At 43.5% G+C, this 22699-nt stretch overlaps 1 protein-coding gene across 1 annotated transcript in view; it reads left to right on the top strand.

Annotated features, from left to right (window-relative positions):
- The first annotated feature begins 10203 nt into the window (after positions 1 to 10203).
- Positions 10204 to 22699, top strand: part of ARHGEF18 (Rho/Rac guanine nucleotide exchange factor 18) — an 88475-nt gene continuing 75979 nt past the window's right edge. Inside the window, exons 1-3 of the mRNA XM_087701844.1 lie at positions 10204 to 10336; positions 19895 to 20034; positions 21803 to 22266. Coding sequence (XP_087557970.1) covers positions 10261 to 10336; positions 19895 to 20034; positions 21803 to 22266 — 680 coding nt within the window. The 5' untranslated portion in view covers positions 10204 to 10260. The remainder of the gene's footprint in view (positions 10337 to 19894; positions 20035 to 21802; positions 22267 to 22699) is intronic.

The following is a 22699-nucleotide window of genomic DNA, read 5'->3' as shown; positions in this document are numbered from 1 at the left end:
CAGATGACTCCTTTTGTCCTTTTTGTTCACTGGCATCTATTCTTTTTGTTTTGTTAGTTGCAAAGTCGTATCCAACCCATCGCAACCCCATGGACAACACTCCTCCAGGCCCTCCTGTCCTCTACCATCCTCTGGAGTTCATTTAATCTCACACCTACTGCTTCAGCGACTCCATCCAGCCACCTCATTCTCTGTCGTCCCCTTCTTCTTTTGCCCTCAATCTTTCCCAGCATTAGGTTCTTCTCCAGTGAGTCCTTCCTTCTCATTAGGTAGCCAAAGTATTTGAGTTTCCTCTTCAGGATCTGGCCTTCTAAAGACCAGTCAAGGTTGATCTCCTCTAGGACTGACCAGTTTGAATGCCTTACAGTCCAAGGACTTGCAAGAATCTTCTCCAGCACCATAGTTCAAAGGCCTCAATTCTTAGACGCTCAGCCTTTCTTATGGTCCAACTTTCACAGCCATACAATGCAACTGGGAAAACCATAGCCATGACTATATGCACTTTTGTTGGCAGGGTGATGTCTCTGCTTTTTAGTATGCTTTCTATTCTTTAGGAGTAGAAAAAGCTGTGTGGAATTTACAGCAATTTCTAGCTGGAGATGTAAAGCATTTTAACCCTAAAGACATTCTCAAAGAAGTTCCTTTACATTTGAATATGCTTTCAGGATGTTTCATTTGAAGGCTGGCCAGCATTCTCCACATTCCCCCCATTCATCCCATTTCCTTGTCTTTGTGTTTCTTTAAAGATGGCTTGAGGCAAAGTTGAAGCTAGTTATATTTGATTTAAAAAAACTTCCCACAGGATTTTGGTGTCCCAATCTTCATGGTTTTCTTGGCTAGAGCTGGAAATGTGGCTATGTTGGTTTGTTTAGTTAAAAGGGACCCCTTGGCAATTGTTTTACCCTTGAAATCTGATCTGGGGAGTGTGAATTTAGATCAGTGGTAGTCAACCTGGTTCCTACCGCCCACTAGTTGGCGTTCCAGCTTTCATGGTGGGCGGTAGGGGTTTGCTGTAACTCTGCTTTATAAATTTTATAAAGTTACTTCCCTAGTTTATAAATCACTATTAGTGGGGAACCGGTGGGCAGTTAGAAAATTTTACTACTAATTAATAGAGATACAAAAGTGGGCGGTAGATTAAAAGAAAGGTTGACTACCCCTGATTTAGATCAAGAAAACACCATGCTTTTCATTTCAATGTCATGCCAATTTCTTCGTTGGTAATTTCCTTCCTTGCCCTTAGATGGGTGTCGGATAAGATAAAGGTGGCTCAGATGCCATACTTACACTAATGCTGGTGTCCAAACTCATCGTAGCTTCCAGCCACAAAATTAGTGCGAAATATGACTTGTCAGAAGTGAATGAATCAACCTTGGGAGGAGAGTAAGACTGCAGATGTTGCCCAAGGAAAAAGGAAGTGTTGTGTTTAAAGCTATTGTTCTGCAGTGAGTGTGTGGACTGGCTTTTGCCACCAAGTTTATTTGGAATGCCTGAGGAGAAATAAGTGGCACAGGGAGACTTTCAAGGCGGAGAAGCCATGGGGCAGATATTCTGGGTAAGTGCCACATAAACGTGGTTTTGAACTTTATTTCATAACTTGTTAGAAAACAAACGTTGAAGTCCAGAACTGTTCTTAAAGGAAGATTAAGCAAAGAAAAAAAGGAAGTAAGAGACAAAAACATGTCTTGGGCCATAGATGAGATGGTGGCATTTTGTTGCTAGTGCAAAACAACAGCAATGTTGTTCTTTTGAACAGAACTTGAATCTAGGGCTTTTTCTGCAATAACATCCTTCAAGCACTTGTTTTTTTTTCTTTCTTTCTGCTTAAATAATTCTGGAAATTTGGAAGCTTCTTCACTTCGCTGTGCTACATTCTAATGAAGGCATTATAGGGCTGGCAGTTCTGATTACATTTCTAATGAACTGGCACTGCTGTCTGCATTTTTAAAATGTAAATTACATTAATTATATACCTTGGCTGATGAACTGTTTCAAAGATCGGCTTCCAGGAAGAGGAGACCCTGAGGCCATTCATCTTGCCTCTTCTTTGCTTTATAGTTGTAAATGCGTTAATAGTTGTAAATGCGAGATGCTCACCAAACATGTTGCATTTGGAGTTACAATGGTTGCATAAGAGGCGGAACATAAAAAGAGTCTGCTTAAAATTACTTAAATTGCTCTCCCTATGGAAGTTAATTAACTTGGTCTGTTGCAGCAGAGACCTGCTAAGTAGGCCAATATGGTATAGCAATTAAAGCAGTGTTTCTCAACCTTGGCGACTTTAAGTCCTGTGGACTTCAACTCCCAGAATTCCCCAGCCAGCTATGCTGGCTGGGGGATTCTGGGAGTTGAAGTCCATAGGACTTAAAGTCACCAAGGTTGAGAAACACTGAATTAAAGTATTGGCCTAAGACCAAAGGGGCCCAGATTCAAATCCACCCCATCGACTTTGTCATTCTCTGTCTCAGCCCAACCTATTTCACAAGGTGGTTGTTGTAGAGAAAAACTGGAGGATGTACACCACTTTGATCTGGAGAAAAGGCACAACATAAATCTAATATAGGTAATCCTCAACTTAAAGGTAAAGGTTCCCCTCGCACATATGTGCTAGTTGTTCCTGACTCTAGGGGGCAGTGCTCATCTCCGTTTCAAAGCCAAAGAGACAGCGCTGTCTGAAGACATCTCTGTGGTCATGTGGCCGGCATGACTAAATGCCGAACGTCCACGGAACGCTGTTACTTTTCCACCAAAGGTGGTTCCTATTTTTCTACTTGCATTTTTACGTGCTTTCGAACTGCTAGGTTGGCAGAAGCTGGGACAAGTCACGGGAGCTCATTCCATTACGCGGTGCTAGGGATTCGAACCGCCAACCTTTCTGATCGACAAGCTCAGCCACTGAGCCACTGCATCCCTTAAATCCTCAACTTACAACCGATCATTTAGTGAACATACAAAATTACAATGGATTATCCAAAAGCTACTTATGACCCAGTTTCAAAGTTCCGATGTCACGCACACCCCTCGTCCCATGACCAGAATTTGGGCACTTCACGTTAATGGCCATTTGTAGTGGCCAGCAATCACGTGACTGGATTGTGAAGGTTTTGCTGTAAACTGGCATTTGACTCCAGTTACTGGCAAAAGCAGCCCATAGCAAATAAGGGGTTCACTTAATGAAGTATAAAGTAGTAAGGCCACACCTGGAATACTGCATCCAGTTTTGGTCACCATACTACAAAAAAGATGTTGAGACTTTGGAAAAAGTGCAGAGAAGAGCAACAAAGATGATTAAAGGCCTGGAGGCTAAAACATATGAAGAACAGTTGCAGGATTTGGGTTTGGCTAGTTTAGAGAAAAGAAGGACTAGGGGGAACATGATAGCAGTACTCCCAAGATTTGAGAGGCTGCCACAAAGAGGAGGGGATCAACTTATTTTCCAGAGCACCAGTAGGCAAGGCAAGAAACAATGGATGGAAACTAATCAATGAGAGAAGCAATCTGGAATTAAGGAAGAACTTTCTAACAGTAGAACAATTAACCAGTGGAACAGCTTGCCTTCAGATGTTGTGGGTGCTTCATCAGTGGAGATTTTTAAGAAAAGACTGGACAGCTACTTATCTGGAATGGCATAGGGTCTCCTACTTAAGCATGGGGTTATACTAGAAGACTAGGTTATACTAGGTTGACAGAAGCTGGGGCAAGTAACGGGAACTTACTCCGTTACACGGTGCTAGGAATCCGAACTGCTGAACTGCCGACCTTTCTGATCAACAAGCTCAGTGTCTTAGCCACTGAGCTACCACTTCCCTAAACCCGTGTTCCAAACCTGCTAATGCAGTATGTAAGAGCCTGCAACTTGCTTTGCTATTATTTTAATTTGAACCCAATCCTGTGACTTTTTTTTAATGTGTGACAAAGGTATTTGTAGCACCTTTTCAACTAATACATGTTATTAAAAGGCATCAGCTTTCATGAGTTTGCGGCTGCAGTCCATGAAATCTGGTCAATTTTAATAAAACATAGTAGTCAAAAAAGTGCTATGGGGTTCCTGAATTTTTTTCCCACAATAGACTAAGGCAGCCCTCCTCATTTAAGAAAAAAAAAATGATTACAGAACTTCACTGGCAGCTGAAAACTTGAAGGCAGAAATTGGAGATCTGCTTCCCTCAAGGGAATCCCCGTGATAAGCATTGTAAATGTATTTTTTAACATATGGCACTTGTGTATTTTATGCTTGGGCTAAGGATAGTGTAGAGAGACAGAAACTATCCATTGGGTGGCAGTATAGCATCCAAAATCAAACAGAATTAAAAGGGAAAAGGGAGGAGAAGCCTATAGCCATCTGCCTGGTCCATTTGGGCCCTTGGAATATTAAGCCATTTTCCAGGAACAAGTAAACCAAAAATGCCAGTTTGGAAACAGGAGAGTCTCTACTCGGGTCTCCAACCTTAGTGTTGCAGAAAATGACAGGCTTTAGACTTCTCAGGATACAGGAAAGGTTTATTTGGCAGCCAGGTTCAGAAAGCTAGCGAAATAGCTAACATTGCAAATTCTGAACAACATCATCAAAGCACGCGTTCTTATACATTCTCAAAGGCAGCGTAACACGGAAACACTTAACTCATTTCTTATTGGTTACCTTGAGGAGAAAGCCTTATAAGGAGATGGGGTCTTACTTCTCCTTTTGTCATAGGTACTGAGTAAGTGTCTCTAAGCGAACTTTAGCTGACCCTTGCCTTGTGGTCTTGTGAGACTATTGAACTCTGCGGTTAGGCACTTGCTTCCTGTTCTTTTGCAAGCTGCAACTCTGCCTATGTGGCTTTTTAATATAGAAGTAAAGGGCCCCCGAAAGGCTGTCCAGCCTGACCCAGTAGGTTTCACACTTAATGTCCAAATCTCACTTTACGTCCTACTTTATTAGCAACTCCGCCAGGAACTCTGGGAGTTGAAGTCCACAAGTCTTAAAGTTGCTAAGGATGGAGACCCCTGGTCAATACCATATCCTACATTGTGAGCTGCCCAGAGTCATTCGGAGTCGAGCAGGGCCAAAACCAAAAGTACAGTACCATGATATAGTTGCAGATTTAAATAATGGCCCCAGAATTATTGATGGGATGATAATGGATGGTTGTGAGGAGGCGCCAGTCATTTTCTTTAGCAGGAAAATGCTTGAGTTCAAATCAAATTTGCTTTCATTATAGTCCTAGACCAGCCTTCAATGGTAAGTTATTACTATTATTTTAAAAAAATAAACATTTGGCATTGACTTAGGTATTGATACCCTTTGCCTTTCAAGATAAGAACAGCACCTTTTGTTCCTAAATAGAAAGTTGAACTGAAGGAACAGAAGTTAGAGATGGTCTCTTTCTGTGCCTTGTTGAGTCTCAGCTACCCATACAAATACTTTGAAGGGTCTTAGAGGTCTTCTACTCAATCCTCTTGTTCATTGCAGGATCTGCTAGAGCATGGGTGTCAAACTCAAATGCAACACATAACGTATCGTGATGTATCGTGACATACCGCGATGCTTTTTGCCTTTGCAGAACCAGGGTGGGCGTGGCCTGTGCGAGACGCATCCGGCCCATGGGCCACCAGTTTGACAGGCCTGTGCTAGAGTATTGCTGACCTATGACCATGCAGCCTTGATTTGAAGATCATTAAGGAAAGAGGACTCATCACTTCATGTGGCAAATTGCCATGGCTTACGATTGGGATGGCTAATTTAAAGTGGCTGGGAAATTCAAGATAGCCGCTGCAGTGGTGTGATGATTGGTGCTGCCCTCTGGACATTTGACTTGATATATCAGTCCACTTTCCTTAGGATAAACATATGCAGATCTGTTAGGGATATAATCTAACGGTTGGGTTGGCAATATATAAATCATGTAACAATGCTGTACCTGTTTCTTTAAATCATGCTGTAAATGTGATTGGTTGCTGTTTCCTCAATCGGCCATAAGATGGAGCCAGAATCACTGTTAGATGCTGATCTGATCTGAGTTTTGGAAGCTGGCTGTTAGAAGTGCCGTATAGTGATCAGCGTGAGCTATTGTAAGTTTTGCAACAGCTAGTAAACTTTGTGTACCGGACTGTTTGTATGATTATGGACTATGTTATTTGGATTATCCCTTAACTGAAAGACGTTGATGACTGACTGTCTTATCTCTGTATGACTTGGACTGTTTGATGGACTCTGATACCTCTATTTCCACGAAAGTAAAAGCCTATTTAAACTGCAGTGTCTCTGTATGCTGGTTTGTGTGTTCTCCAACACAACTCTCACAATGCTTCTCTTAACGCACTCGCTCTCCCAATGGGGAGCTTATCTAAAAAGATCCTTTAGCTGTTCATTATAAGCCTTGATCTAAAGGCCCTTCCTCGTTTTGGTAGCTGTGTTCTGAATGTGTCACTGTCTTCGTGACATTTTTATCAGTCATTTCAAAGTGGGGACTAGGGGACACTTTCAAGTTTGACTGATTGTGGAGATTTTATGAAATCTACTGAGACTTCAAGTTTGAAGATGGCATAACTGTGGCCCCTGGAACCAGACGTAGTCCAGATCAGGATCAAGCAGAATAGAAAAACAACTTTCTATTATACTCCTGTTAATGCATCCTAAGATAGCATCTAAGAATTGTAATTGTAATTAATTGTAATTATAATTTAATAAATTTATATGCCGCCCAATCCCGTAGGACTCCGGGTGGCTGAAGTGCTTCATCAGTGGAGATTTTTAAGAAAAAACTGGACAGCCACCTATCTGGAATGGTATAAGTCTCTTGCTTAAGTAGGGGGTTGGACTAGAACAGTGTTTCTCAACCTTGGCAACTTGAAGATGTCTGGACTTCATCTCCCAGAATTCCCCAGCCAGCGAATGCTGGCTGGGGAATTCTGGGAGTTGAAGTCTGGACATCTTCAAGTTGCCAAGGTTGAGAAACACTGGACTAGAAGACCTCCAAGGTTCCTTCCAGCTCTATTCTGATTAATTAATTAATTAAAGCCTGGGGAATTCTGGAAGCTGATGCCCACACGTCTTAAAGTGTCCAAGGTTGAGAAACACCGGTCTAACCTGATATCTTTCTGGTAAATCTATCTAACTTCTATTAATCATAGCCTGCTTATTCATAAACATGTCTGGCTGTTTGAAGACTTTGCCCTGTATAGGACTCAAGCTGATTGATCCGTAGTTTCCCCAAGTCCTCCTCCTTCCCTTTCTGAAAATGGGGAAGACCTTTGGCCATCCCCTCTCCAGTTGTCTGGGATCTTACCAGTTCTCCAGTTCTCAAAGATGATCAAGAATGGTTTTGAAATCACCCCTGCTACGCACTCCCTTTAGTTCCCTGTGATGTAATCCATCTGGTCCCAGAAGCTGAATTTGTTTGCCTTAGCTCAAATATCTCTAACCCTCTCCTGATTTATTTTGAATCCTCTTACCCCCTCACTCCACCAGTAATATAATCATAACCAGCTCGAGCTCCCTTTCGCCTTGGAAAGGAAACAGGTGCAAAATAAAAGTTAAGTTCTGACTTCTCACCCTCATTCTTTACATGTTCACCCCATGGGGTGGGTTGCTGCCGGCATTACTGCCAGTTCGGCACGCAATTTTTTTTGCAAGTGGACGCTCGCTTCGCTCGCGCATACGCCAAACACACGCTCTGACCTTTGCACCTAAAAAGGTCTGCACACGCACAAAACGTTTTTAAAAAGGTGTTGAAAGAAATGTCCTTCTGGGTTCGGCTCCAAGTGGGGAAAAAGACACTGGAGACATAGAGGCTGCTTGGAAAGATGGTTTATTGGGGGTCAGGCTTCAGCTCCTGAACAGAAAAGGTGATCACATGCTTCAGTGTTGGTGGAGGAGAAGGGAAGGGCTGAAGGAGGGGCTTGCTAGGTTTTTTATAACCTGTTCAGTCCCACCTCTCTGTTTCCTGTTCCTGTGTAAGAAATGTATTCTGATTGGTTGTCAGACTCCCATGGGGCCATGCAGGAGCAACTCTCTGGGCTGGGTTTTGAATCCAGGTTTGGTTGAGTTCTCAGAGGCCATGTGGTCAGTTGGGGCCAATATTATCATGCTTTCCTGTAGCTGAAGTGGAGAAGTCTTTATTATGTAAAGTGGACTAGCTTGGCCTTCTTAATGGCCCATTAACAAAGTGGGGATGGGCAGGAAGCTACAGGCAGCTATTCTGTCTTTTAAAACATGTTTCTTTCTTTCCACATTCAGATAAATATTCTGCCTTTTCAATATTTCCTAGGATATTTCATTTTTCTGGGAGAAGGCTGGGTGATAACTTCCTACAAAGGGGGGGGGGGAAAGATTACATTTTTGCAATGAAAATTATTCTGCGCATGCACAGAACCGAAAATCAAAATGGCAGCGATATAGGAGAACCAATTTGGGGGCGTGTAAATTTGGCTCCCCGCATTGCTTGCCAGAAGCTCCCTGGAAAGGCCACAGATGGCTGTTGTCTGATTCCAGGAGGAATTGTAAACACAGGCCAGTTGCCAAGTGCCTGCCTTTTGATCATGTGACACTGGGGACACTGCGAAGCATGAGAGCCAGTTGTCCCTTTTTTCAGCAGCATCATAACCTTGAATGGAGTCCTTGTAACGCAAGGACTACCTGCTTTGCCTTGAAAATTCAGTGAGAAATGTAGTAAATCTAGCAAACCTGTAATCTATCTTCTCTGGTCTTCATTAATACAACTTTTTATTGATTTTAGAAGAGGCAGAGTCCAGTCCTGGGGCATATTGTTTGGAACAGTAAAGAGACTTCATCTTTCTTTCTTTTTCTTTTACTTGTGCTCAGATATTCAGGAAATAACCAGTTGGCCCATCTTGTTCAAGACACGTCTTCTCCAGCTGCTTATCTCTGACATGTTGGACATAACCGTTAAGTAATGTAATATATTTGATTTACGTTCATTAGTCCCCCGATTCTAATTTCAAAAATATTGAATATATTTTCCATTTTTTGTGTGTCTGGAAATGGCAGAGATTGACCCTGAAGTTTTTGACTTGAAAAATCAAGTATTCTGTGACTGGTTTACATCTCTTCCTCCCAAAGTTCACATCGTCATCAGTAAGGTTTTGTTTTAGGAATTCTACCTTGAAAGACAAGGTCAACACAGAATGATACTCACATAGACAGACACATAAAAGTCTCCTGATTCATTTGATTAACCACAAAACTCTCCTCTTTCGGTCCACATGACACCCTAGGCCATATGTTAACCACAGAGATTGAATTTGAATCACACACTAGGCTGAAATGTGGTTGTCGAGCTCATGATATTGAGTATGTTGTGAACAGAACTATACATGATAGTAGTGTTCCAGTATCTCAGGGGCTGCCACAAAAATAAGGAAGTCAAACTATGAGCCACGGTGGTGCAGTGGTTAGCGTGCAGTACTGCTACTTCTGCTGCCTGCCGGCTGCCTGCAATCTGGCAGTTCAAATCTCACCAGGCTCAAGATTGACTCAGCCTTCCATCCTTCCGAGGTGAGTAAAATGAGGACCCAGATTGTTGGGGGCAACAGGCTGACTCTGTAAACCGTTTAGAGATGACTCTAAAGCACTATAAAGTGGTATATAAGTCTAAGTGCTATTGCTATTCTCCAAAGCACCTGAGGGCGGGGCAAGAAGCAATGCGTGGAAACTAATCAAGGAGAGAAGCAATTTAGAACTAAGGAGAAATTTCCTGACAGTTAGAACAATTAATCATTGGAACAGCTTGCCTCCAGAAGTTGTGAAAGTTCCAACATTGGAAGTTTTTAAGAAGATATTGGCTAACCATTTGTCTGAAATGGTATAGGTTTTCTGCCTAAGCAGGGGGTTGGACTGGAAGACCTCCAAGGTCCCTTCCAACTCTGCTATTCTATTCTATATTAACCACCGTCTCACAAAAGAGAACCACTTCTTATGTCTGATTCATTCTAAAATACCCGAAGACGTCCAATCAAACAAAATGGTTAGCTTTTAAATACAGCAACAACAATCATCCGCAAGTAAAGTAGATCTCCTTTATATGTCAGTCCCCCTTGTCAAAGGCACTGCTTGGCTTGGACAGAAAGCAGGCAGCTGTTGCGGCTGTCAATTGGTCTTGGAGCAGGTCTGGCTTATTCTCTCTTTGGCTCCCGCTGCCTTCTCTCAGCTGATGACTTTGACAAAGCCCTTGCTTGCTAGCTGCCTCCTCCACTCCCTCTGGGTCGGAGCTCCAGAGGAGTTTGCCTTTGTCTGCGATCCAGACGGAGACGGGCTTCTCCATGGCGGACTCTCTCCTCAATCATTCTTGGCCATCCTTCTCCAGGAGGTGGATGAAGAGATGGTCCTTCAAGCGAGGTAAGGTGGCAAGGGCCCATGTTTTGGGGACGGCTGTTGCCTAAGGGGCAGTGAGGCAGAACAGGCTGACTTGCCTATGGATTCCACAACCACTGAGAAGCGGTTGCCATGAGGGGAAAGTGGGCCCAAGGTAAATATTTGGCTGCGCTCTTCTTCCCAAGTGATTTACACCTTGGATATGTTTGGTTCAGCCCATGGCTCTTGGGACTTTTGCCTTTATATGTGCGTGTCTCTATGTATAATATAAATCAACTGCTCTTTGGAGTTGATTTATCCATAGAGGGAGATTGTGGCCTTCCAACAGAGCCTGGCTAATAAACAGAACAAAAGTATATTACTTATAGAACCAAATTAAATTTTCCCAAAAAAGTAACAGCAGATGTTGAGGGTGTCTGTGAAGGAGATATTCTCCTCCAGGTATATACCTAGAATATGATTCCATCTGCTTGTTTTTACTTTATTTTTCTCTAGGTCAGGCATGCCTATGTATCTCTGACATTTGAATCTGGGATTGGCCACATATATGGGTTTCAAGCATAGGATATAATTTTTCCCACAGCTGTGGTGCTGCTTTCTAATTTCTCCCCCTACACACACACACACACACACACACACACACACACACACACACACACACACACTGGAGCTTCTTCCCTAGGCTGTCCTTTTGTTTAGTACAAGAGCATAATAACCTTTTATGGCTCCTACCAGGATGTCTGATAGGCAATTGCAAAATACGTTTAATGTCCCTTAGAGCAAACGGTATTCTTTGGGGACAATCTGCCTTTTGTAATTTTTAAGACTGTATTTTTCCCCCGTCAAACTGTACACAGATCAATGAGCAAGAGGCACGCCGAGTCTTATATTATTTGGCATGATATACTGTGGGTGTCAAGGAATAATAATATTTCTGCCTGAGTTCCAGGGGTGGGTTCCGGCTGCCGCTACTGCCGGTTTGCTCAGGGATGTGCCCCATGCATGAAATGTGCGCTAAATGTACGTTAAAAATACTTAAAAACAAGATGGCGCCGCCTATGGCTCTGCCGAGAAAACCAGTTTGGGGGTGTGGCAGGCCGAGTTACTACCTACTCATCCGAACCGGTCCGAACCGGTAGGAACCCCCCCTCTGCTGAGTTCCCATGATAGATGTTCTCTGTGGAGGAAGGTTACCCTTTGGGGTTTTAGCTGACAGGCCAATTCTGATTGGTGTCAATCAAATCCAGATGAAAATTGGAGATTAAGTGTCTCTTTCATTCTCTGGACAGAGATGGAAGGCTAGGATATCCTCATAATAGGTCAGTCACATCTCTTGTGTTCTTCTTACTTCCTCACCTCCCCAGACACAGATATGGGGATAAATTGGGTTTCTATCCCAATCACAATTAATAAAACTTTTAAAGTGTCATTGTAAAGATGGCTTTGATATTGGTCAAAATGGCTGTCAACTAAACTTAGTTGGCTGGGCATTTTGTGTTGGAGTGAAGGCTAAGGTATCTATGATTAGTAAAAGATGTGTTCTAGCATGATATGAGAACTCACCTGATTTTCAAGATATTGTGAATTTTCTTCTAATTCCCGCTCCCTCCCCCTTGTAACCTTGTTCAGTTGGAGGGGGGAAAAAGATAGAGACACACTATCCTAACATTTTCCATGACTGAGGGAGGCTTTGAATATGGACAGTTTGATCCTAGTTTGCTCTGGCAGACTGAAATGAATCTACATGGCAGACTTAAGGCTTCTGGGCAGGTATTGAATAAATGCAGCCATTTGATTACCATATTTTTCAGAGTATAAGATGCATCTTTTTCCCTCAAAAAAGAGGGTGAAAATCTGGGTGTGTCTTATACACTGAATACAGCATTTTGGCCTCCCAAAACCCCATCCCCTTTGCAAAAATGGCTGTGCATAGCCTTTAGGAGGCTTTCAGAATGCTTCTGGGGGCTGGGGAGGACAAAAATGAGCAAACAATTGGCCCTTTTTGCTCGTTTTTGCCCCCCAGCCCCCAGATGCACTCTAGAAGCCTCCTAAAGGCTATGCCTGGCCTTTTTTTGGACAAAAAATGGGCTCGTTTCCGCAAAAAACGGGCAGTTTTGGGGAGGCCTACAGAGTGCAAAACCTTTTTTTAAAAAAATTGCCTCTTCGATATCTTGGTGTGTCTTATACTCCGGTGTGTCTTACACTCCAAAAAATACAGTAGGTTCAGTGAATTCTGGTTGGAAAGAAAATTGGTCAGTTTAACAAGCAGGTGAAGTGTGTTGTGTTAATGTAGCGCAGAGGTGTCAAAGTCAAGGCCCAGGGGCCAAATTTGGCCTGTGAGGTGCTTAGCTCTGGCCCATGGGGCCACCCTAGAAACAACAATGGATTGGCTCGCTATGCCTCTGCCAGTGAAAATGGAGCTCAGGAAGGCCGTGTACAGCCCTCCCAAGTTCCATTTTCAGCTGCAACGGCCTCCTGCTGGCCTCTGCCAGTGAAAATGGAGCACAGGAAGACCACATGCCACAGGGGTGCTTGGGTCACCACAGGCGCCCCTGACACAAATGACGCCAAGCTGGCCACACCCACCCTGGCCATGCCCACCCTGGCCCCCAAGGTCAAGCACAACCCTGATGCAGCCAATGTTCCCTCTAAGCTGTGCAGCTGCGCGGCCGCGCATGTGGTAAGTAAATGCCGCGCAGCAGTTTCCAACTGCCGCACAGTGTCGTTTGCTGGACACGGACTGCAGAGCAGCCACGGAATCGCGATCGAAACCCACTCCATCTAAACAGGAGTCTTGAGGTGCAGGGCAGAAAAGTAACTGGATTGAGGTGGCTCGGGCTTCCTGGAGCAACTATTTTACACCATGTTATTGGGACTTTCTGGGTGTTTGGCGCAGCTTAGATGGAACATTGCCCACAGCTGTCTTCGCACAAGTTTAAGAGGGCTAAATTTGCCTCATTGGGTGGGGGGGGGGGAGAGTGGTTGGCCAAAACTCGCTGAAAGAAAGATAAACGTATTGTGTGAATGAATTCAGCCGGCTTCCCTTCCTCTCCAGCATCTGTGTCTCGCTTAACACATAGAAGCCCACAAGGGGTGGGGAGTGGGGGCTGGTCACAAACCAAGAACGAGCCAACTAAGCCAAGCGTGGGTTGCAGAGAGGTAGAAAGTGAAGGCAGGAGGTTCACTGCTGCTGTTTCTCTCGAGGCTACCCACCTGAGGCTCACATTGGCAAATCCAGGGCGGCACAGCAGCGATCCTAATCTCCCACCTAGAGCGTGCGCGCGCCACAGAATCCAAATGCAGGAAGCGGGGTCTGTTTCCTCGCGCATCTCTCTCTTGCAAAGAAAACCTTCCTTGTTCTACCTCTCCCGGCTGCAATCTCAGCTACCTTTGAGTCTCCAGCTGGTCATGTGACATCATGCTTTGTGACCACATTGCTGAGTGATAAAAATTCCAGTCCCCACATTGTTGTAATGAAGGAGTACCTATATTTGATAACTCATTGGGAATATTTTTGCGTTTAATCTAATTAAACTTCCTATCTGTCAGTTTAAATTAGTGACTTCCATAGTTAAATCATTTGGAGCAAAGTAAAATCACTACTTTATAAACAAAAGGAAGGTGTTTTTCCCCTCTCATTTGTTATGGTAGAGCCATTTTAACAATCTATTTATATTTGCAAGTAGTATGGAGTTTAGAAATTTTTTAGAATTAAAACCTTAACTACAATATAAGTACTTAAAAGTCACCCACGCAGTTCACTGGGTTGTAGGAGGAGTAAGATTTGAAAAAAATGTGGCTAAAATATTGTTCACTTTTTTAGAGTTTTGGATAATGCAATTTCCTATTCTGTTTAGCTATTCATTATTAGAATGTACTTTTTCCAATAGCAAGCAACTTCTGGGTGAGCATTCATGAAAAAAAATAAGATTTTATGAGTCAAATTATTTTTTCATATTACAAATGGATAATAAAATTTAATGTTTTGCAATTTTGGGTCACTAGTTACTATCATTAGTTATATGCAGAATTGCCTCCCAGAGTTCAGTAGTAGTAGGTTATTGAAACCTCCTGTATAGAGAGGAACAAATTGCCCCAAATTTTTAAACAATCAGCAAGCATTGTTGAGCATACAGGCAAATACATCCTTGAGTTTACAAATTAAAGATGGAAGAAAACTGTTAGATGTGAATGAGACTTTATGCATAGGGATTTTAATCATCTTACTCATTTAAAAAAGCAAATTGCATATCATATATTCACAGAATAAACATAATTTTGAGTTTCAAATAACACTGATTTCGTTGTCTTGGGTGACATCTGTGAAAAAAATTCAGGTCCTCAGGCATGAAAATGTGCCGCTCAAACACTATACTTTTCCGCCCACACTGAAAAAAAATTAGAGGGAACATTGGATGCAGCCCTCAATGAAACCGAGTTCACACCCCTGATGTGGTGTGTACAGGTAGCCCACAACAAACAACTGGTTGCTTAGCTTGCTTACCCCACCTCCAAAAATATATATTTATGATTCATTTCTGAAGTTCCTATGCCCCTCCACCCCCGCAAACATGTGGCTTTTCGGGTGGTTGGCTACTGGCCCACATTTACAATTTGTGAAGCGTCCTGAGCTCACATGCAATTTAGGACTTTTTTTGCTGAAATCTGGTCTTTTCTTCCAACTTTCAGCAAAATCCACCCATAATGAACATTGGGGTCTGCTTAATGACTGCGCCGTTCATTAGATAATTGCCCCAAAAAAGATCATAAAATTGGGTTTGTCATGTAAGTGACCTGCTTTACAACCATGACTTAATGACTAATAATACCTTGGACAGTGGTGGGTTTCAAAAATTGTTTGAACCTACTCTGTGGGTGTGGCCTCCTTTGTGGGAGTGGCTTGCCACCCATGTGACTGGATGGGAGTGGCTTGCCGCCCATGTGACTGGATATGAAGATGTTGACGACACTTGTCAGAACCACCTTAAATTACCTCACACACAGCACTGGCATGCATAAGAATATGATGTAAACTTGTTTTTTAAAAGGCATCTTTGGTTTGCGTTAAAACAACTTCAACACACGCAATGTTCTGATTGCACCACAAACGCAGTAGTCATCCTTACCTTTCACAGAGGCACTGAGTTTTATAAATAGGAGCATGATAGTGTAGAATAATCATATCCAAGGACCAGTGGTGGGTTTCAAAAAATTTTGGAACCTCTTCTGTAGGTGTGGCCTGCTTTCCGGGCCCACTGGTGGAACCTCTTCTAACCGGTTCGATAGATTTGACGAACTGGTTCTACCGAATAAATGCGAACTGGTAGGAACCCACCTCTGACCTTGGAGATGGCTCCTCATACATCACCTCTCAGGTTTCCAAATTTTTCTTAAGAGCTGTAACCATTAGAGGAGAACGCTGTAACTTCCCTTAGTTAAGCTTTATTTGGTGACTGATTGCTATGATGCTATGATCAATTCTCCTATGTCTCTTTTGTAGTACTCGTGTTTTGGTCTGTGACCGTAAATAAAGTATATATATAATGACCATAATAGGCAGACTCAGGTATGGTTGAAAATCAAGGACTGCCAGTATTTAGAGAAAACCAAAACGTATATATTGTCCTGCTTGCGTCAATGAGCCTGTAAGCGTCTGCAGGTATCTAAACAAATGTCTAAGATTGGCACATGAAGTTCCCAGGATAGACTAAACATGTATGAGAGAAATGTCTATGGAGATTCTCAGTCATCCAGGTCATGGTTGTCCCAAAGGTGCTTTTTTCAAGAGGCAACTGGACTTTCTTGCTCTTTTTTTTTTTTAAAGACATTTCGGTTCTCATCCAGGAAGCTTCTTCAGCTCTGACTGGATGGTGGGCACAGGTGGGTTCCTACCCGTTTGGCCCAGTTCGGCCGAGTAGGAAGTAACTCAGCCTGCCATGCCCCCAAACCAGTCCTCTCGGCGTTGTCGTCTTGTTTTTTTTCTTCTACACATGCGCAGAAGCATTTTTAAAGTACTGCGCATGTGCGCAAAATGCACATCAAGTGTGCGCACAGTGCGTCTCTGAGCAAACCGGCAGTAGCAGCAGCTGGAACCCACCCCTGATGGTGGGGGTCAGAGCTGAAGAAGCTTCTTGGATGAGAAGCAAAATATCTTCAAAGAAAAACCAGAAAGTCCAATTGCCTCTTGGGGAAAAAAAAGCCCTTTTGGGACATGTATGAGATAATCTAATTCGTCAGGGGTTAAACAGCCATCAACATGTCAGTTGCCTTGGGAAAGAATCTGACTAGAGTGGGTTAGATAGATAGATAGATAGATAGATAGATAGATAGATAGATAGATAGATAGATAGATAGATAGATAGATTTTACGGTATGCCCAAATATGGGAGGAAGATCACTACTTCCATTCTCTGTCCTTCGGCTCGTCACAAGAGACCATCCAGACAGAACCCAATATTTTTTTTTACTGTTGCCTTTTTGTTACATTTGTTATATTTGTGCTGATAAACAGGCTTGATTTCCAGTAAGGGTATGGCTAGCTGATGAGAGCTAAATAGCTTGAAATAGATCTATACTAGTCTCCCTTTATTTATTTGTCAGCACAAATATAACATATATATATATATATATATATATATATATATATATATATATATATATATATATATATATATATATATATATATATATATATATATATATATATATATATATATATATATATATATATATACACACACACACACACACACACATATATCTTCTTCACTCCTTTTTAAAAGAACCCTTATTAGACAACTTGCCTTGTTTCCTGCATATATGTGGTGGCTCTGTATAGCATACAGATACCAGTATTTTCAAAGCACAGTGAAACGCTCCATTCTACCCTCTTGCCTTTTGAGCGTGCTCTCCTATCTTCTCATCACCATAAATAAAGCAGGAGGATGTCTGTTCCCCCTGCCCCTCTGCAGTGTTTTGGCAGAGTTTGTCTCTCTCCATGGTACCACCTGGAAATCACTCAACCCCTCTGAAGTAGGGCCAGACAGCCAAAGGGGAACAGGCTGGGGGGAAAGAGCTTGGCATCCCCATTGCTACAGGCCTGCATATTGCCTAAAATGGTCTCCCCGCGGCCCTCAGTGCTCTCCCCTCACAGAGCCACCTCTTCTGTGCACAACATGTTCCAGAGTTTACGGGGACTGATTTATCGTGTATCGAGGCTGAATTGTTTGAGGGAAGGAAGGTCAGATTTGAGGATAACCGTTGAGAACTCTGGGTGGGCCTACGACGCTCTGGGCAACAACGCCACTGGATCTGTTCCCAGATTGGAGTGTCACTTCAAACATGACTAGTGATGACAAGAAACTGTGAGCTGGTTTTGTCTTTTGCAAGGAAGGGAGGAAGCCTGGAGCAGCAGCAGCAGCAGCCCTGATCTGAATCTAATTTAAGCTGTTCCCACCTGACTTCTAGAATGTGTGTGTGTGTGTGCAGGCTTCACTCATTTGTCCAGATTTAAGAGCAGGGTTCCCTGTGCAAAGGAACAAAGCGAGAAAACTGTGCACTGCATTTTTTTTCTGACCGAGGCTTCCCAAGAGCATCAAGAAAACTCGACAAAAACCCCTTTTACTAATTTACTGTGAATTTTGCTCATTCACCTCCAGCAAAATCTTTCAAGGGAGGATTTACAGTCACAGACCCTATCTGAATTGGAGAGCTGCCAGGTCGATATCTGCAGAACTTGGCAAGGAGTCTTGGAGAATCACGAACCAATTAAGCGAACTAATTGTCTCCTGCAAACTCCCCTCTCATTTCACTCCTCTTTTATTTCCTCTGGGAGGGGCCATTCATTGTCCACCTGTCACCTTACTCCCAAGTTGACTCTTGTTCCTTAGCTGTTCCCTTCCTCTGGCAACTCTGCGCATGCGCACACTGGGAACAGGCTCCAGCTGTTCATCTGCCTCACTGATGTCTGACTCTGAAGGCAGTTGATAACTGGCATACGGCTCTGGCCCCCTCTCTGCCTCCGACACAGAGCCCTCATCAGAGCCTTCCCCATCCAGGACTGGCCCATGTTCCTCCCCAACCTCCCTATGGTCTGAATCTGGCGGACCACAACAATTTTAGTCAATAGCTGTTTGAAGTAAATAGACTGGCAAAGCAGTGAAACTTTCCAAGACCTAAAGATTCAAAGTGACTCTTTCGAGTTGCTTGGCAGGTTAATTTAAAAAAAAGCAGAATGTACATAGGGCTGAACTTCTAAAATTGCAAAGATTTAAATATATAAAGTAAAGAATAATATAAATCTTTTAGCGTACATTCCAGATATTCACCAGAATGAATGCTTGATTTTAAAAATGGGTTTGGAAGTGTGGCCTGGTTTTTAGTAGGAGTACATCAACAAGTATCAGATGAGTTGTTCTATGTTCCCAATGTACATGGTGGCAAAGCAATGCGACAGACTTGGAATAAGATTTGCTATGGGAAGGAAGTTAATTCCAAAAGAAAACATAGCAACTACATTTCTACTATGTGTCTAGCAGAGGTGGGTTCCTACCAGTTCGCACCTATTCGGTAGAACCGGTTCGTCAAATCTACTGAACCGGTTAGAAGAGGTTCCACCAGTGGACCCAGAAAGCAGGCCACACCTACAGAAGAGGTTCCAAAAATTTTTGAAACCCACCACTGCCACACACACACACACACACACACACACACACACACACACACACACAGACTGACACACAGAGAGAGAGAAAGAGAAAAAAAGGAAGAAAGAAAGAAAGAAAGAAAGAAAGAAAAAAGAAAGAAAAAGAGTGAGCGAGAGATGAAAGAAAAAAAGAAAAAAGGGACAGAGAGACAAAAGGAAGGGAAAAGAGAGAGAGAGAGAGAGAGAGAGAGAAAGAAACAAACAAGCAAACAAACAAACAAAACACATGGCCGGCAAGCCACTCCCACAAGGTCACACGGCGGGCAAGCCACTCCCACAATGGAGGCCACACCCACGGAGTAGGTTCCAAAATTTTTTGAAACCCACCACTGTCTAGATAAGGAATTGGCACTTCAGAAACAGTATGTAGTTCTTTAGTACAGTATGCTAAACAAAAGACCTCATACCAATAGAATCAATATTAATCTCAATATTAGATCATTAACTAAGAGCTAATACTAATAATTCTCACTGCAGAAGAGCCTAATGCTGGAGGGCAAAAGAAGAAGAGGGACGACAGAGAATGAGGTGGCTGGATGGAGTCACTGAAGCAGTAGGCGTGAGCTTAAATGTACTCCAGAGGATGGTAGAGGACAGGAAGGCCTGGAGGACCGTTGTCCATGGGGTCGTGATGGGTCGGACACGACTTCGCAACTAACAAAAACAATAATAATAGCAGATTCTGTGTTTCATTTCAACAATGAAATGTGGCATCAGAAGGATACTATAGGAAGAGTGAAGGCAAATGCTGTGTTTTTCCTACACCATTGCAGCTATTTCTGTATCCTTCAGCTGGTGAAGAGATAAGTGGCTGGTTCTTCCTTTAGCCCATATAGCTTTCTGCCTTGTAACTGGGTCCTTCTGTTTCTTTCACTCAGGGTCAGACTGCAAGCGAAGCACACCAGATTTCCCCAGCAGTCACACTGTTCCCACCTCAGGGTATAACAGCCCAAACACTTTGTCTCCATCCTTGATTGCCGAGGATGAGGTCTTCTTTGGCAGCATGGCAGAGGAGAGGGTGAGTACATTAACTGCAGTCTCCTAACTGAGAGGACAACCTAACTGTGTGTTTGGAGGAAGAAAGTAACTTAAGTGTGCCTTGATCTCTGACCAGACTATAAACTACGGTATGTACTTAGGAAGGCGACCTAAGGATATTTCCATTTATATGTATTTGGGGAACCTTTTTATATGCAACTATGCAACAAGGAGATTAGAAGATTCACGCATTAATCTCAGATAACAGGGCTGAGATTTAAAAGATAGACCAAAAACTTGCCAGAGGTTATGTAGCAATAGCAGTTAGGCTTATATATACCGCTTCATAGGGCTTTCAGCCCTCTCTAAGCGGTTTACAGAGTCAGCATATTGCCCCCAACAACAATCTGGGTCCTCATTTTACCCACCTCGGAAGGATGGAAGGCTGAGTCAACCCTGAGCCGGTGAGATTTGAACCGCTGAGCTGCTGATCTAGCAGTCAGCTGAAGTAGCCTGCAGTGCTGCATTTAACCACTGCGCCACCTCGGCTCTTAGATGTAGATGTGCTTTCTTAAAAAAAAATTGACACAACCATCCTTGAATCCTTTTGTATCAGGTCCTTTTATCTCAATTACTCAACTTCCAATCAGTCCAAATACCTTCCTAAATAGGTCTGGAGAACCTCCGTTTGGAGACATTTTCACAAATGAGGCAAGAATTTTATCTGAAATCCTCCAAATCAAAACTATAGGGCGGTGATGGCTAACCTTTTTGTTGTTGTGTGCCAAAAATGCAAGGGAATGTGCCCGCGCGTGCTGGCACCCATAATACAAAGTGCACCCCCCACAAGCGCATATGCACGCACACACCCCACCCTCCCCCCACGCACACCGCACTGCTCGCCTCTAAGCTGAGCTTGGAATTTTCTCCGGGGGAGCAGGGGCAGGCCATTTTCGCCCTCGCCATCCTCCAGGAAAGCCTTCGGAGTCTGGGGAGGACAAAAAAGGCACCCAATGGGCAACCGGAATTTCAGAAATGATCCGTTTCCAGCTTCCGGGGAAGCCGTTTGCTCTCTCCCCTGGCTCCGGAGGCTTTCCTGAAGCCTGGGAAGGGTGACAATGTCCTCCTCTGGCCCTCTGGAAGGCCAAAACTCAGCTGGCCGGTGCGCGCATGCATGCTGGAACTGACAGCTCACATGCCGGCAGATATGGCTCCGTGTGCCCCCTGAGGCAAGCATGCCATATGTTCGCCATCACGGCTATAGGGTCTGATTTTAGTAAACCAAATGTGTACAAATCACTTTATGGGTTAGCATGATGACTGAATTCAACCTATGATAACATAAGCTATATTCAAATAGGATCCAGAAAGGCTGAAGCACAACTTATATTGCGCCAGGTATTACAGAATAGGGGGAAAAATGCCATTAGAAGAAAGAATTACCTCTTCTTTTATACAACTCTTGCTTATTATTAAATCTTCTTTGTGCAATTCAAGGTAATGCGTCTGCCCCCCCCCCTCACAACCACAGCTAGGGAAGTGTGTTGAGCTGAGAGAGAGTGACTGCCCCAAAATCACCCACCCTGCTCTCGTGGCTAAGGTGGGACTAGAACTCACAGCCTCCTGGTGATTGGCCCTAAGTCACCCAGTCAGCGTTTATGCCTAAGGGAGAACTAGAACTCACATTCTCCCAATTTCTAGCCCACCTTAACTACTAAACTCTCTGTATGTCTATCTATGTCTCCATCCATGCCTGGCCTCCCTTGGCATATTTAACTGTTTGTTTGTTCCTTCCCTCCCATCGGCAGGAAGACGCTTCTTCTCCAGAGCAGAACACACTTCCATGTATTGTTGACAGCAGCACAGAAGATCTACTCTCTATAGACTCTGCTCTCCAGGGATCAGAGTATTATAAGGATCTGGGATTTGCTGGGCCTACAGAGACGAATAGCAACATGCTCTTGCAGCATGATTGGACATCACAGGAAACTCCTGGTTTTTGCTCATCAGCAAAACATTCCACAGGTTGTGAGGAGGCATTTGCCAGTACTCAGAATTTGGATACCCCAGCCAGTTTTGAGATGGCACATCACTACTTGGAGGAGGTCTGTGCTTGTCCATGCAGTTCTAAGAACCAGGAGCGTTTTGTCAAAGGTGAGCAGGAAGGGACACTGTACACCGAGGAAGGCTTTCCAGTTTTGACCAGGTCTATGTCTACCTCCCGGCGGCACAGCTGGGAAGGTCTTCAGTCGCCAACAGATGCCCAGCGTAGGTGAGTCTATCCTAGGAATGGGAAAGTTGAAAAGATTGATATTGGAGTTGATTGAGTAAAACTAAACATTCCATCATTGAAATTGCATCTTTCTTTGAACTTCTCTTTGTTTGCAATACATGCAGTAATGAGACGATATACCTAATTTAAGCAAAAGAATGTGAATGAACTACTTTAAAAAGGCAACAGCCACAAATGTATGCATTTATACCCTTCTTTCATTTTTATAAAGAGTTCTAGGTTGCAACCTACCTATTATTCCTTCCTCCTCCTATTTTTCCCACCACAAGCACCCTGTGGAGGTGACTGGTACTGAGAGAGAATGAGTGGGCCAAAGTCACCCAGCTGGCTTCCATGCCTAAGGCAGGACTAGAACTCACAGACCCCCAGGCTACAGCTTGGTGTCTTTTAACCACTCGACCAAAGTGGCTAC

The sequence above is a fragment of the Thamnophis sirtalis genome, unplaced genomic scaffold (assembly GCF_051295495.1).
Source record: "Thamnophis sirtalis isolate CommonGarterSnake01/CBP01778 unplaced genomic scaffold, rThaSir2_p1.2 scaffold_1, whole genome shotgun sequence".
In the NCBI taxonomy this organism is placed as follows: Eukaryota; Metazoa; Chordata; class Lepidosauria; order Squamata; family Natricidae; genus Thamnophis; species Thamnophis sirtalis.
This window is presented reverse-complemented; position numbering and strand designations above follow the sequence as displayed.